The sequence below is a fragment of the Mustela lutreola genome, chromosome 12, assembly GCF_030435805.1.
Source record: "Mustela lutreola isolate mMusLut2 chromosome 12, mMusLut2.pri, whole genome shotgun sequence".
Taxonomy (NCBI): Eukaryota; Metazoa; Chordata; class Mammalia; order Carnivora; family Mustelidae; genus Mustela; species Mustela lutreola.
In genome coordinates this window covers 94674358-94691406 of record NC_081301.1, presented here as the reverse complement: position 1 = coordinate 94691406, position 17049 = coordinate 94674358, and the positions used below count along the sequence as shown (strand labels likewise).

At 44.7% G+C, this 17049-nt stretch overlaps 1 protein-coding gene across 3 annotated transcripts in view; it reads right to left on the bottom strand.

Moving 5' to 3' along the window:
• The window catches only part of RCL1 (RNA terminal phosphate cyclase like 1), a 65610-nt gene that overhangs the window by 34300 nt on the left and 14261 nt on the right, over window positions 1–17049 (bottom strand). For 2 of the 3 annotated variants that reach the window (XM_059141867.1, XM_059141868.1), the window contains exons 2-3: window positions 9319–9390; window positions 6291–6466 (exon numbers count right to left, since the gene is read on the bottom strand). In XM_059141867.1, the coding sequence (XP_058997850.1) occupies window positions 6291–6466; window positions 9319–9390 (248 nt within the window). Of the gene's footprint in view, window positions 1–6290; window positions 6467–9318; window positions 9391–17049 lie in introns of those variants that run through there. The other variant, XM_059141869.1, reaches the window with a different exon arrangement.

Here is a 17049-nt window from a genome sequence, read left to right as displayed (position 1 = left end):
TCTGTTGCTCCCCCTGCTTGTGCTCTTCCTCTCTCTCAAATAAATAAATAAAATCTTAAAAAAAAAAAATTAAAAGTAGACCGTAAGAGGTGGAAAGAATAAAGAGCCCACGAAGCAGGATGAGCTTTAGTGACTAGGGAGATGATGCAGTCCTGAGACCAGAAAGCACGCCGGCTTACAACAGCAGGGGCCAGCTCTGCTCCCAAGTTAAGACTGCAATCCTACAAGCCGTGGGCTTCTGTGAGCTCCTCTTCCCTCACTTTATACCTTATACACCTACCCTATGTGTCATCTTGAGGCTCACATGCATCATGCAAAAAAGCATCAAGAAACTGCTGAGTTCATCTAGAAAACAAACTGGGACTTCTGCTCATTCTGTTCTTTTTTTTTTTCTTTTTAACTTATTTATTCGTTGCGGGGGGCTGCAAGGCAAGAAGGAGAACCCTCAAACAAGACTCCCTGCTAAGCTCAGAGCCCAACGTGTAGCTCGATCCCAGGACCCTAAGATCATGACCCGAGCCAAAAGCAAGAGTCAGACACTTAATTGACTAAACCACCCAGGGGCCCCAACTTCTGCTCATTCTTGTAGGTTTAAATGTTATAGAAGAAAATATCAGCCTTTTCTTCTTCAGACATGGTTGTTTAACATTTAAAGCTGTTGGCACGCCAAGCCAAAGCAAACCAAATGAACCTGAGCTGGGGCTACCTGGGACCCCGCTGATGCCCACCACGCAGGCAGGTGAAGGGGAGGTGGTGAGCCCACGGTGGGAGGTGTGGGGGGCGCAGACAGGGACGGGCTGCCACAAACTCCAGGAGCAGCACAGACCCAGACTCTGATGACAATACCCACAGTTAACGGCAAGGCTATGCCAAATGTTTCTGTTATGTCTCTTCCTTTGGGGCTACTGAGAAGCCTCAGGTCCTCTGCTTACTTATCTGCAGAGGGAGTAGGATGACATTCAAATCAGGCCAGCTAACCAATCAGTGAACATTGACTCAACAGCAACTTGGGAAGGAAAATTATTCCCTTATTTGCTGCCGACGCAACAGAGCTGCTCCTCGGTCTGCAGGGGCTGACCCCGTCCGCTGGCAGCGAGGACAGGCAGCGTGAGCATGGCACGGAAGGAACAGTCCAGTCGTGGTCCAGGCTCTGCCTCCAGTTAGCGGTGTGGCCTCGGGTCAGAAAATCCCAAACATCTGAACTTCCTTGTCTCTGAGGTAAGAGGCTCGGCCTGTCTACAAGCTGCTACCGACTCTAACAAGGTAAGATTTAGCAGAATGATATTCCAGGAAGGCTCCATAGCACAGAACAGGCCCCGACTACGTATTCTGATACCACAAAACGAACCAGAGGCAGAAATGACTATGAAGCCTAGAACATGTTCACAACGGCTCAGGTGGGGCAGAAGCAGCTACGAGGAAAACTCACTAAAGATTAGCTAATTTCATTAAATATTGCAGCTAAACACACATTAAAAACTTAAAATACGCATTTGGGGTTGCCAGAACAGAGAAGTCGGTGTAGACCAGAATGAAGGGAACTGGGGAGAAGGCCAAATCAGACTCTGGGAAAAGTGGGGGACGCACGGATATAGGCTGCTCTGATGGCACGACTCCCAGGAACCAGGCGCCCACCAGCCCTCCTCGGGGAAAGACAGGCGAGAAAAATGGTGCATCACTGCCAGGCTCAGCCTACTTGTGCTTGGAGTCAAAAGGACGAGGTCAAATGGACTCTGAAGGTCAGCGAGAAGCAGACCCAAGGTGTGGTCTGGTCTCCTGACTCACTCTCTGTTTGACACAAAGGACCAGCAACGTGGTCGTGGGACTAGGAAAAGCAGTCCCCCTCTGCCTCTTAAACCCGCTGTTTAAGTGACACCTGGACACTCCCCCACATCCCCAGGGCCTTGGGTGCTTTCTGCATAGTGAAGGGCTAGATAGGACATGCTCCCCTGGTTCCACACTAACGTTAGCAGAGAGGACAGTCTGCAAGTTCTGCTTAAGAAAAACGGAGCTGTAACTCTGTGACGACAGGCAAAAGTCCAACCCAGGTGGCTCCTGAGAGCAAAGGCCTTAATTATCCCTCGGTCCAATCAATCAGTCAACAGACAGAAATGTGACCAGGTCTAAGCCAAAAAGAATAAGGGCAGAAACTTGCTCCCAGCTACCTTGTCTGAAATGATGGTAAGAACATTCACCTCACAGGGCTGGTGTAAGAATTAAATAAGTAGGGATGCACACACACGAACACAGGTTCACCCAGAAGAGTGCCCAGCACACAGCACACGGACCTGAACTTTGTTTCCCCTCCCAGGAGGGGAAAGACTGGAATCTTCACTTGCCTATTGGCCCGCGGCTCTGATGCAGAATTACTGAGAATCAGAGGAGACCTCCTGAACTTTGCTCCTCCTCAAAATCTGTCCCCACTTCCCTTCCTTTTGTCCCCAGGGGAAAATGTCCCTCTTCTCGCACAAGGCTCACCCCATCACTTCCACTGTTGACCCTCACCCTCCAACTGTTGAAGTCAGCCTTACAAACACCCCCGCTCCTTTCATTTAATTGTTCCCTTCCCCACTACAGCATCACCTCTGCCCACAAACACAATCAAGCTTCCCCTCGTTCAGAAAACAAAAACCACACCAAACCAAACAAACTCCAAACAAAAACTCAGTTCTTAAAGAATCATCCTATCTAGGGGCACCTGGGTGGCTCAGTGGGTTAAGCCGCTGCCTTCGGCTCAGGTCATGATCTCAGAGTCCTGGGATCGAGTCCCGCATCGGGCTCTCTGCTCGACGGGGAGCCTGCTTCCCTCTCTCTCTCTCTCTGCCTGCCTCTCTGCCTACTTGTGATCTCTGTCAGATAAATAAATAAAATTAAAAAAAAAAAAAAAAAGAATCATCCTATCTAACCTTCTAGAAGAATCTCCCAGGTTTCCACAGTTCTATTTGCTACTCATTCCTCAACCATGCTTGTCCTTATAGTCCAATGACACCATTCTCTCAAAGGTCAGCACAACTCGCTGCCCAGTGAATCTCCTTGCCCAGCTCCAAGGGAGCTCCAGTCAAGTCTGAGTCTGTGAGTCATCGCCCACTTCTTAGAACTCAACCCCGATCTCCACGGTCACGGTCTCAGGCCTTCTTCTCCGACTCACACTTTAAACATTCATTTCCTCTTCTTCCTTTGTTCTCAGTCTCAGGAACCATGTGGCCCCCAAAGGCCAAAAAGGGAATTGTAATGAATCATGAGGTTCACTAAGATCTGTATCCATCCAGAGAGCTCACGATTTATCCGAAGAGGGCAGCACCAGGCAGGTCCCACTGATGGCCACTCAGAGCAGCCACATCAACTTATTATAACGTAAAATCTGGGGTCTCAAACATGAACCACTGATTCAAATACACACACCACCACCACACTGTCCAAGTCGGAGGGAGAACACCTGTAGGATTAATTCAAACAGCTACCACTGTTCAACGTTAGCACCGGTCAATGTCATTCTCCAGGGGACTTAACTATCAATGGGTAAGATCCTATGACCTACCTCTGAGGCGTAAGACAGTAATTTCTTTTTTTTTTTTTTTTTTTAAAGATTTTATTTTATTTATTTGACAGAGAGAAATCAAATCACAAGTAGACGGAGAGGCAGGCAGAGAGAGAGAGAGAGGGAAGCAGGCTCCCTGCCGAGCAGAGAGCCCGATGCGGGCCTCGATCCCAGGACCCTGAGATCATGACCTGAGCCGAAGGCAGCGGCTTAACCACTGAGCCACCCAGGCACCCAAGACAGTAATTTCTAACTGCCAACTGAACATGTCTATGTCAACTTCCTGCCAATATCCCAGGAAGAGGATCAAAATTAAACACATCACCCATCATCCTACCACAATTTTCCTCTTCCCTGTGTCAGAAGCTATCTGATCTCTACCCTTCCACACTATCCTTTCAGTGAAGAACAGACATCCTGGTGTAATTTATAACAACTTCCTTCTATCCCACCTCCGATCGGCTGTCAATCAAGAAGTGTCTCACTCCACAATGTCCATCAGATCTGTCCCCTCCTTTTCACGTCCATGCCCATAATGCTCAATCTAGTTGAAGCCTCTCAATTCATCCTTATCTTCCTAAAATCTGAGACTGACTCTGGCTTCCCTTCCCTAGAAAACCCTCCCTGGCCCTCAGCACTTTGCTTGTACCTGACAGGAGTGACCCTGTCATCTCCCTAACTGTCCACCTCACGAGATTGAGTTCCAGAAGGGAACTCTTCGAATTTGTCCTTGCGTGTGCAGAATGGACATGAATCAGGGGAGCCATATATTCAAGAGAAAGCTTGAAATGACGAAGCCATGGGCTTTAGAAGTTACTCTCATCCAGGATTAGGTGTATTTATTTTATCCTGGTCTGGAGCCAGGAACTAACCAAGGTCATTTCAGCAAAGCAGCTAGCGAAAGCAGAGAGCTCTGCAACATACAAAAATAGATTTTCTTTTAAATACTCTGCATGCAAGGGGCGCCTGGGGGCTCATTCGGTTAGGTGTCTACCTTTGTCTCGGGTCATGATCCCGGGATCCTGAGATCAAGCCTTGTGTTGGGCTCATGCTCAGCGGGGAATTTGCCTCTTCCTCTCCCTCTGCCCCTTCCCCTGCTTGTGCGTGCGCTCTCCCTGTCCAATAAATAAAATCTTAAAAAAAAAATAGTGGGGGTGCCTGGGTGGCTCAGTGGTTTAAGCCTCTGCCTTTGGCCCAGGTCATGGTCAGGGTCCTAGATCAAGCCCCACATTGGGCTCTCCTGCTCAGCAGGGAGCCTGCTTCCTCCTCTCTCTCTCTGCCTGCCTCTCTGCCTACTTGTGATCTTTCTCTCTGTGTCAAATAAATGAATAAAATCTTAAAAAAAAAAACAAAACCCAAAAACTTTTTTAATAATGCCAGTAAAAACAGCTTTTAAGATTATTAGCAATTATAGCAAAAAGAAAAAAAAAGTAGAAAACTAAGACATATAGTGTCCAAGTTTACTGCAGGCTTCAGAGCTTTTCCCCACATGCAAGGCTCTGCCGCCGCCACTCCATTCTATAAGTCCAGAGGCCTCCTCTCGCAGTTTTAACTGAAAGGTAGTTTCCTAGAATCTTCAGAAAATGCAGGGAAAAAACCAATCATCTGAAATTAGTTTAAAATTCTAACCAGTTTAAGTAAATAAATCCTTTTAAAAAGGGGGGGAGAGAGGGGCGCCTGGGTGGCTCGGCTCAGGTCATGGTCTCAGGGTCCTCTGATGGAGCCCCATATCGGACTCTGCTCAGCAGGGAACCTGCTTTCCTCTCTCTTTCTGCCTGCCTCTCTGCCTACTTGTGATCTCTGTCAAATAAATAAATAAAAATTAAAAAAAAAAAAAAGGGGCGGGGGAGGCACCTGGGTGAAACAGTCGGTTGAGCATCCCAACTCTTGGTGTTAGCTTAGGTCATGATCGCAGGGGAGTAAGATGGGGCCCCCATGTCAGGCTCTGCACTGAGCAAGGAGTCGGCTTGGGATTCTATCTCTCCCTCCCCCTCTGCTCCCCCCCCCCCATTCCTTTTCTAAAGTAAATAAATCAATCTTTAAATTCTAAACACTTGGGCGTCTGGGTGGTTCAGTGGGTTAAGCCGCTGCCTTTGGCTCAGGTCATGATCTCAGGGTCCTGGGATCGAGTCCCGCAAGGAGCTGCTTCTTCCTCTCCTCTCTCTGCCTGCCTCTCTGCCTACTTGTGATCTCTATCAAATAAATAAATAAATAAATAAATAAATAAAAGAAGCAGCAGCTGCTTGCCCACAAACTATCCAAGTTCACATATACCTTCCCTGCCCTTGCCCATTTTCTAAATCTGCAAACTCTTCTTGGAAGAAGCCCTAAAATTTATGATTAAAACCCAAGTTAAGTCAAGATTATGCTACAGCAATGCCAAGGAGATATTATTTTCTGTCTAAAATTCTGGTCTGCTGCCTTCCAGCCGCAGCCAACACATGACCTTAAGAAGATTCCACTCTCGAGCACTTGCGCCAATAGAGCCTATTTCATGTCAACTATGACGAGACTGCACTTCTGCTCTAACGGCTCTTAGACGTGACAACGAAAGGCACCTTGATGAATGCAAGCAGTCGTCACTGAATCTGGTCATTTCAAGTCTTGGCTCATCTGCTTCCTAGAGTCATTAGTGTTTAAATCTCCAGGTAAAGAACAAAACAAAGACACTCAGCAATAAACCTGTGCTTTACTGGGAACTTGTTTCTCTAACGCTGGGTTGCTGCGAGAGACAAAACTACTCACTACTCACCGAAGGGTCAACCTGGTCATTGGTTACTCCTCGCAGAACGATTCTTAACGGGTGCTTCATAAACGGAGCCAGGCAAAGAAGACTCTCTAGGTAGTAGCCGATGCTGCGAAGGACATTACAGTCATGTTCCACAGACCCACCATACAGGAGGCCAGGCTGGTAATACAAGGTCGTTCCTTGCACCGGAAGAAGAGCCACATTCAACAGAAAAAAACAAAAAAACAGAAAAACAAAAAAACCACTTAGGTGTCACAAAGGCAACAAAGGCAGTAAATCCCAAGGGGAAAGTCTGAGAAGGGCATCCAAGAAGTTCAAAATGCCATTCCTAAGAGCCCACACCTCACTCCAAAAGCTGACTCATTACTGTCAAGCCCCTGTAACAATAATAAACTGAGTGTAATTTAATAAACGGTAATAAATTAAACCCCTCCCTAAGCATCCGAGTTGCCAAAGTCATAGCAGGGTGCAGAGGACAGATCCTAACAGGCGCCCTGGTCTTCCAACAGCACACCCTGCCTGCAGGTAGGGGCTTTACGAATGACACACCGAAACCATCACACCAGCAACCAGCTTCTTCCGGACCCTTGAAATGAGATTTTCCATAAAGCATACTCCACCAGCAGGATTCCTAGAGAAGGCAAGTACTTGATGGCACTTAAACTCTGTTAATAGGAGCTATTTTTTAAAAAAAGAAAAGAAAAAAGTAGCTATTTTAAGTTAATAGCAACAAATGGAAAGATCTTAAAATTACTGAATCGCTTTAGTGGGAATCCTGTTATTCTTATTCACTCTTTCTCAAACTTGTAACATCCACAAAGTTTCTTACTGGGTATACGTATTAGGGGGAAAAGCAAAATAAAATATTCTCAATTACTGGGGGGTTCATAAACAGGTAGACAAGGGATTGTTGCTGCTCAAAACCTTTTGCCACTGTCTATTAACATAATTTACCAATAAATTTAACATTAGAGAAAAGAGACCTGGGTTTGGTCACTCAAAAGGAAAGCAGTTCTTTGGAGTTACATAACATTTTAAAATTTGGAGTTTCATTAAAAAAAAGAGGACTGTATTATCATAAAAGTCTGCAAATCTATGCCTACAAATTAACCAAGTGAGAAACTGGTCAGATCATCAGAATGAAGGCTCCTGCTCTGGTGGGACAGGGGGTAATGAGGCAGAAGCAGGATCATGTAAAATGTCTTACTTCCCGATTTAAACTGCAGATATGACCAGAAAAAAATTATGAACCCTCTGAACAGGGCACCTGGGTGGCTCAGTCGTTAAGCATCTGCCTTTGGCTCAGGTCACAGTCCCAGGGTCCTGGGATCTAGCCTCACATGGAGGTGGGGTATTGGGAGGGGGGAGGTCCCTGCTCAGCAGAGAGCCTGCTTTTCCCTCTCCAGGTTCCCTCTTCTTATGTTTCCTCTCTCACTGTCTCTGTCAAATAAATAAATTAAATCTTAAAAAATACAAAATCTTTAAAAATAAAAAAAATTAAAAATTAAAATTAAAATTAAAAAAAACAAAAACCAGAGGAGGTGCCTGGGTGGCTCAGTCGTTAACCATCTGCCTTTGGCTCAGGTCATGATCCCAGGATCCTGGGATGGACCCCCGAGCCAGGCTCCCTCCTCAGCGGAAGCCTGCTTCTCCCTCTCCCACTCCCCCTACTTATGTTCCCTCTCTCGTTGTCTTTCTGTCAAACAAATAAATAAAATGTTAAAAGAAAATTATGAACCTTCTGAATCACTGATAAAAATTGCTGAAAAAAAATTTTTTGATTTAAAATTTTTAAAAAATCTCCAGCAATTTCAAAGTCAGTCAATCAAGGAACACTCAAGGAATGAGAGGTCACAGAGGGCACCTGAAGTCTCGGGCCTGAAACTTGCTCTCCGTAGGGTAGGGCCATACGCAGCTATGGATCCGTAAATCTCACGTGATGGAGGGGCCCCGTAGAGAGCCAATGGATGAGAAAGTGCACAGTTTCCTTTGTGGACTACCCGTGCGAAGCGCAAGAGTTCATGGACCAGCCCAACAGTGTTTGCACGGTTTCCCACACAAGGTTGAGAAATGAGTTTCTAAGCGCTAACAAACAGCTACAAACAACCTAAACATTTACCAGTAGGGAGCAGTCAAATAAATTATCACGCCTCCATACAACAGAATAGTCTAGCAGGCCCACGGGAATATGAGATGGGCCTGCGTCTGCCTGGCAGGGGACGTTCTGTGACATGCACGGCAGTGAAGAAGCTGGCTGCGGCGCACCGGGAAGAGCTTGAGCTCCGGAAGCGCCCATGCAAGCAAAGGCCTGTGACGGAGACCAGAGCACACATCCCAGGCTAGGACCGCGGCTGTCCCTCAGAGGGAACGAAGAAGAATGAGAAGAGGAACAGGGGAAGGGATTTGCACATTTTTTACATATAATTGTGCTTTTTTTTAAGATTTTTTTTTTTTTCATTGGAGAGAGAGACAATGTGCATGTGGGCGCTGGGCAGGGGAAGGAGACGTAGAGGGCAAGAAGGCCAAGCAGACCGTGCGCTGAGCGTGGAGCGCGACCGCAGGGCTCGGTCTCACAGCCTCGAGATCATGACCTGAGCAGAAACCAAAAGCCAGATGCTCAACTGACTGAGCCACCCAGGCGCCCTGTGCATATTTATTTTAAAAGATAAATTAAAAAATAATAATAATAATTCAGCACATATGACTACCTCCCAGAGTATGCTATAAAATTTTATTGGAACAAAATAAATAAACGGACTCTGAAAAGCTGTGCATAAATTTTAGGTGTAAAGTATTTTTGTTGCTGAAAAGGGGAGGTGCTTATTTGTTGATCTGAATTTCCAGCCTCCTGACTTCAAGTGCACACCCCTTACATTTGGAGATTTCACATACATCTCCGGACAGCTGTATCACAGACAGAAAACTGGCTCTTCGCACCTGAGTATTTATACAGTCAAAAAGCATGAGAAGTAGAGGAATATTTAAGTAGTACATGTGGGTCCTTTCAGAAACTGGAAAAAAGAGAGCTTACCTGTTTGGTTTATTTCAATCCGAGAACCATTAGTTATTTTGTCCAACAGCCTTATGAAGCTGGCTTCAAAGTCTGTAGGGAAAAGAGAAAAACGGACCGGCTTCAGGTCAGGTCACCATTTCCAGAGCACACGTGTGATCCAGGAGCTGCGGCGGAAGGTACGTGACTCCCTGCCTCACGCCCAGGTTCTTGTCGGGACCGGGGTGGGACCACTGGTCGAGGTAACCAAAGCAGCAGGAAAGCACTGGCTGGCACACATATGGCTGGCAGAACCATTAGGAACAATTCAGCTGTCCTATTCCACAACAAACAACAACTCTACCACCAATCTGATGGGGTATTAATTTCAGCAGTCTGACACCCATAAAGACCAGCTCTTCTGACCTCAGGGATACGTGCCAAACAAGGGAGAAATAGCAGCATTTTAAAGTCAATTTCTTATTTGTTCCAGAAAACCTGAGAGGGCAGATGCAATTGGAGGTCACTCCTCAGTCTCAGAAGCAGCAAGAGGTCACTGTCTCCCCCCAACTCGGTCCCTTCTCCCTCCTGCCACCTTACTCATCTCGAGCTATCTGACCAGTTCAGCTTTTAATTTCGTTACAAAGGTCCTTGAATGTACAGTATTATTACCACCTTTTTTTTAATGCATAAAAACAGACTGGAAGAAAAAACACTGCGTGTTAATGAACAGATTTCTCTTCATGGCACTTTATGTGAATTTAATTTTCTTGCTTAAATTCTCATGTATAAAAGGAATTCAATACCTTTTACAGACAGATTGTTCTCCCAAACATAAAAGCTGGTCACTATTTAGAAGGGCGTGGGTAGAAAGGGAGGAAAATGATTTTAAATGTGAACTATGAGAGGAGGAAGAGAGGAGACTCAGGCAGGAGAATGTGCCCTGTGGCCTTCCCCTGAGCGGATCTCACACACACACTCACACACACACTCACGCTCATCCCTCCCCCCACAGCATCAACCTCTTGCCCGGGGAACAAGGGGAGGAAGACCAGCTCTTCTGCGCCGAAGGCAGTGTGACCACCTGGCAGTGTAGGCAGTTTCCACGCCTGTAACAAACCAGCAGAATGTTTCCCGCGCAGACCGCAGCAGTCACCTGAACTGATCCCACAGGGTGAGCACACTGACTGAGCAATGCTCCCCCCCACCGTCCCCCCCCCACCCCACCCCCGTTCCCTTACTGAACGCTGCCACCAACTGTCACGGTAGATGGTGCCCTCTGTACAGACAGCACTGGGCTAGCAGTCAGAGAAAACCCAGTAGTCCTGAAACAAGGAAGAGCGGCTGCTTTCACCAGGGGCGCTGTCAGGTTTCCCATACAGACATTCTCTCACCTAATCCTCAAAGCCCCAGGGTAGGGAGTGCCGTTCCCATTTTATAGAAAGTTGAGGCCCAAGCATGACACTGGCACCTCGACAGAGCTGAGGGCTGAGGCCAAGCCCGTGCTTCTGCAAACCCCGACACCAGTTTGCCGAACTCCATTTAATCTTCCAGCCTCAACCACCTCCTCTAGAAGATCATGGAACCTTTTAACTGCAGGCAGTGATCTACTGCAGGATCCTGCAGACCATTTAAAAGTATATTATTTTTAATGAAATTAGAACAGAATAAACCATGTCAGAGTTAACCATACATAGGGCACTGTTCCTGAAACCTCACTGGGTTTTATAATTCCCTGCATGTAAACTTGGTTGTGGTGTTAAGCATCACAAAACTTTGAAAATAACTCAACTACAAAACTGTTTCCATGGCCTCTTGATAAAGAATATTATGTTTAAAAAAAAAAAAAAATCGGGCAGGGGGAGGAGTCAAGATGGCAGAGGCGTAGCAGGCTGAGATGATATCAGGTCGCAAACCATTCTGAACACCAACAAATCCAACAGGAGATCAAAGAGAAGAAGAGCAGCAATTCTAGAAACAGAAATATCGACCACTTTCTGAAAGGAAGGACCGGTGGAGAAGTGAATCTGAAGTGTCGGGAAGATAAGACCGCAGGGTGGAGGGGCCGGCTCCCAGCAAGCGCAGAGCAACGGAGCACAAAATTCAAACATTTAAAAGTCTGCTCCACTGAGGGACATCACTCCAGGAGCTAAGCAGGGGTGGAGCCCTTATGGGGACAGCATGGCCTCAGGTCCCGTGGGGTCAACAGAAGGATCGGGGTGTCTGAGCGTCACAGAGTTCGCAGGTATTAGAGCGGGGAAGCTGGATACAGAGACAGAGCTCCCAGCTCAGGGTTACCCTAAACTGTGATCCCCGGCACAGTCTGGCCACTACTCTTTGAGCAGGGACCCCACAAGTGGGAGATCTGGGGAGACATCCTCCCCCCCGGAAGTGCAGAGCAGCAGGAATCTGCTGGGTTCGGAGACTCCAAACAGGGCTGTATGCCAGAGACAGAAACGCTTGGTCACAGGCGGGGTGAGTCGGAGTGCTGCCGGAAACCAGGGAGACAGGGACTGACAGCTTTTCTCCGAGGGTCCACTGAGCAGCGGGGCCCCGAGCTCTCGGCTCCTACAGATGGTGGGAGGCCACCATTTTCACTCCAGTCCTCCAGAGCTGGACAGAAAGTGACAAAAGCTCCTGAGAACCCAGCAGATTACTTAGCCTGGCCCCTGGCAGGGGGGTACAATTCTGTCTTGGGCAAAGACACTGGAGAATCACTACAACCAGCCCTTTCCCCAGAAGATCAGCAAAAACATCCAGCCAAGACCAAGCTCACTGATCAAGGAGAACATCGCAATTCCAGAGGAGGAGAAAGCAAAGCATCGAATTCATGGCTTTCTCCCCATGATTCTTTAGTCTTGCAAAGTTAAGTAAATCTTTTTAATTTTATTTTTCTCTTATACTAATTTTTTTTAACTTTTACTCTTTCCTCTTTTAACGTTTTTTTTTTTTTTTTTAGATTTTATTTATTTGTCAGAGAGAGAGAGAGGGAGAGAGCGAGCACAAGCAGACAGAATGGCAGGCAGAGACAGAGGGAGAAGCAGGCTCCCTGCCGAGCAAGGAGCCCGATGTGGGACTCGATCCCAGGACGCTGGGATCATGACCTGAGCCGAAGGCAGCTGCTTAACCAACTGAGCCACCCAGGCGTCCCATCTTTTAACGTTTTTTAACTAGTTTCTCTTAACAATATCTTTCTTAAAAAAATTTTTTGAACCTTTATTATTATAGTCATATTTTATCCTTCATTGTATCTAACTTAATTTTTTATATACATATAAGGTTTTTTCTTCTAAAAACTTTTGGGAGGGCACCTGGGTGGCTCAGTTGGTTGAGCAACTGCCTTCAGCTCAGGTCATGATCCGTGAGTCCCGGGATCAAGTCCAGGCTCCCAGGTCCAACGGGAGTCTGCTTCTCCCTCTGACCTTCTACGCTCTCATGCTCTTTCTCTCTCTCAAATAAATAAATAAAATCTAGGAAAAAAAAAATTTTTTTAACTTTTGGGATACAATTTCCTCTAATAGATCAAAATATACCCTAAATCTAGCACAGAGCTTTGTTCTAGTCTCCAGCCTGAGCAAATTCTCTCCACTATCTTTTTAATTCTTTTCCCAACCAACTTATTAACTCCTTTTTTAGAATTTTTTAAAATTTTCATCTTTATAGTCCTATTCCATCCCTTCATTGTGTTTACCCTTATTTTTGTATATATATATTAACTTTTTCTTTCCTTAAAATTTTGGGAGGTAGTTTCTTCTAAGAGACCAAAATACACCCAAAATCAAGGGGGTGGTTCTGTTCTATTCACCAGTCTAATTTATATTTTTCTTAAAATATAAATTTAAAATATAGTTTTGTTTTAAATTTTTTTTTTTTGGAACTTCTTTTTACCCCTATTTTCTCCCAACAATCTGGGGTTTCTTCTGATTTGGTTAACACAAATTTTTCTGGGGTCCTTGACATCCTTTTAGTATTTTATTCTCTTGTTCATATATTCTTACCTGGATAAAATGACAAGGTAGAAAAACTCAACACAAAAGAAAGAACAAGAGGCAGTACCAAAGGCTAGGGACCTAATCAATACGGACATTGGTAATATGTCAGATCTAGAGTTCAGAATGACGATTCTCAAGGTGCTAGCTGGGCTCAAAAAAGGCATGGAAGATATTAGAGAAACTGTCTGGAGAAATAAAAGCCCTTTCTGGAGAATAAAAGAACTAAAATCTAACAAAGCTGAAATCAAAATTATTAATGAGGTATAATAAAAAATGGAGGCTCTTACTGCTAGGATAAATAAGGCAGAAGAGAGAATTAGTGATATAGAAGACCAAATGACAGAGAATAAAGAAGCTGAGCAAAAGAGAGACAAACAACTACTGGACCACAAGGGGAGAACTCGAGAGATAAGTGATACCATAAAATGAAACAATATTAGAATTAGAAGAGGAGGAGGAAGAAGGTATATTGGAGTGAATTATTGTAGAGAATTATCCCAATATGGTAAAGGGAATGAGCATTAAAATCCAGGAGGCACAGAGAATCCCCCTCAAAATCAATAAAAATAGGTCCGCATCCTGTCATCTAATAGTAAAACTTACAAGTGTTCATGACAAAGAGAAAATCCTGCAAGCAGCCTAGGACAAGAAGTCTGTAACACACAATGGTAAAAATATTAAATTGGCAGCAGACATCCACAGAGACCTGGCAGGCCAGAAAGAACTAGCATGATATATTCAGAGCACTAAATGAAAAAACATGCAGCCAAGAATACTATATCCAGCTAGGCTATCATTGAAAATAGAAGGAGAGATAAAAAGCTTCCAGGACAAATCAGCTCTACAAAAAATATTGAAAGGGATCCTCTAGGCAAAGAGAGAGCCTAAAAGTAGTACACCAGAAAGGAACAGAGACAATATACAGTAACAGCCACCTTAGAGGCAATACAATGGCACTAAATTCATATCTCTCAATAGTATGTAAATTGAATGTAAATAGGCTAAATGCCCCAATCAAAAGACGTGGGGTATCCGAATGGATAAAAAAAACAAAACCCATCAATATGCTATCTACAAGAAACTTATTTCAGACCCAAAGACACCTCCAGATTTAAAGTGAGGGGGTGGAAAACAATGTACCATACTAATGGACATCAGAAGAAAGCTGGGGTGGCAATCCTTATATCGGATCAATTAGACTTTAAGCCAAAGACTATAATAAGAGATGAGGAAGGACACTATATCCCACTCAGAGGGTCTGTCCAACAAGAAGATCTAACACTTTTGGGACGCCTGGGTGGCTCAGTTTGTTAAGCGGCTGCCTTCGGCTCAGGTCATGATCCCAGCGTCCTGGGATCGAGTCCCACATCGGGCTCCTTGCTTGGCGGGGAGCCTGCTTCTCCCTCTGCCTCTGCCTGCCTCTCTGTCTGCCTGTGCTTGCTCTCGCTTCTCTCTCTTTGACAAATAAATAAATAAAATCTTTAAAAAAAAAAAAAAGAAGATCTAACACTTTTAAATATCTGTCGCTCTCGGCCCGCAAGAACGACCCGCAGACGAGGTGAGTGGCAAACTTCTTTTATTACTAATACTAATGTACTAATGCTAATGGCGGCCGCCCCGCACCAAGCACTTACAGCAGTATTTATCCACGAAGTTCACCCGTACTCGCCCCCCTATTTGGCCAATCATAACGCCGTGCACGCAGTGTCCTTGTGGACCCTTATGTAACCATACAGGACTCTATTGTTGTCTAGCGGTGATCATGCGTTTATCTCTTGGCTCCTGGAGCTGTGTGCGTCAGCCACGAGCGCATCCTCCTAGACTAATCATTCTCAGTTCCTCAATCTTCAGGCACTCCCGTCTACGTGACTCCTTGCATCTGCTGAATGGCTCTCCACAATATCTATGCCCCTAACATGGGCACAGCCAACTATATAAACCAATTAATAACAAAATCAAAGAAACACATAGACAATAATACAATAATTTTTATTGTATATTATATTGTGTAATAATAATTTAACACCCACCTCACTGAAATGACAGATCATCCAAGCAAAAGATCAACAAGGAAATAAAGGCTTTAAATGACACACTGGACCAGATAAACATCATAGATATATTCAGAACATTCCATCCCAAAGCAACAGAATACACATTCTTCTCTAGTGAACATGGAACATTCTCCAGAATAGATCATATCCTGGGTCACAAATCAGGTCTCAACCGGTATCAAAAGATTGGGATCATTCCCTGCATATTTTCAGACCACAATGCTCTGAAGCTAGAACTCAATCACAGGAGGAAATTTGGAAAGAACCCAAATACATGGAGACTAAATAGCATCTTTCTAAAAAATGAATGGGTCAACCAGGAAATTAAAGAAGAATTGGAAAAATTCATGGAAACAAATGATAATGAAAACACAAACTGTTCAAAATCTGTGGGACACAGCAAAGGCGGTCCTGAGAGGAAAGTATATAGTAATACAAGCCTTTCTCAAGAAACAAGAAAGGTCTCAAGTATACAGTCTAACCTTATATCTAAAGGAGCTGGAGAAAGAACAAAGAAAGCCTAAACCCAGCAGGAGAAGAGAAATTATAATAGAGATCAGAGAAGAACTCAATGAAATAGAAACAAAAACAAAACAAAACAAAAAACCAACAGAACAAATCAACAAAACTAGGAGCTGGTTCTTTGGAAGAATTAATAAGATTGATAAACCCCTGGCCAGACTTATCAAAAAGAAAAAAGAACGGACCCCAATAAATAAAATCATGAATGAAAGAGGAGAGATCACAACCAACACCAAAGAAATACAATTATAAGAATATATTATGAGCAACTATATGCCAGCAAATTTGACAATTTGGAAGAAATGGATGCATTTCTAGAGACATATAAACTACCAAAACTGAACCAGGAAGAAACAGAAAACCTAAACAGACCAATAACCAGTAAGGAGATTAAAGCAGTCATCAAAAACCTCCCAACAAACAAGAGCCCAGGGCAAGATGGCTTCCCAGGGGAATTCTAGTAAGCATTTACTTTTTTTTTTAAGATTTTTAAAATTTAGGGGCGCCTGGGTGGCTCAGTGGGTTAAGCTGCTGCCTTCGGCTCAGGTCATGATCCCAGGGACCTGGGATCGAGTCCCGCATCGGGCTCTCTGCTCAGCAGGGAGCCTGCTTCCTCCTCTCTCTCTGCCTGCCTCTCTGCCTACTTGTGATCTCTGTCTGTTAAATAAATAAATAAAATCTTTAAAAAAAAAAAAAAAAAAAAAAAAGATTTTTAAAATTTATATTTATTTATGTATTTGACAGAGAGAGAGAGAGAGGTCACAAGTAGCAGAGAGGCAGGCAGAGAGAGAAGGGGGGGGGAAGCAGCTCCCTGCCGAGCAGAAAGCCTGATGTAGGCCTCCATCCCAGGACTCTTGAGATCATGACCTGAGCCGAAAGCAGAGGCTTAACCGACTGAGCCACCCAGGCGCCCTCTACCAAGCATTTAAAGAAGAATTAATTCCTATTCTCCTGAAACAGTTCCCCCCCCCGACAAAAAAGAAATGGAAGGAAAACTTCCAAATTCATTTTATGAGGCCAGCATTACTTGATCCCAAAAACAGACAACGACCCCATCAAAAGCGAGAATTACAGATCAATATCCTTGATGAACACGGATACAAAAATGGTCACCAAAATACTAGCCAACAGGATCCAACAGTACATTAAAAGGATTATTCACCACAACCAAGTGGGATTTATTCCAGAGCTGCAAGGCTAGTTCA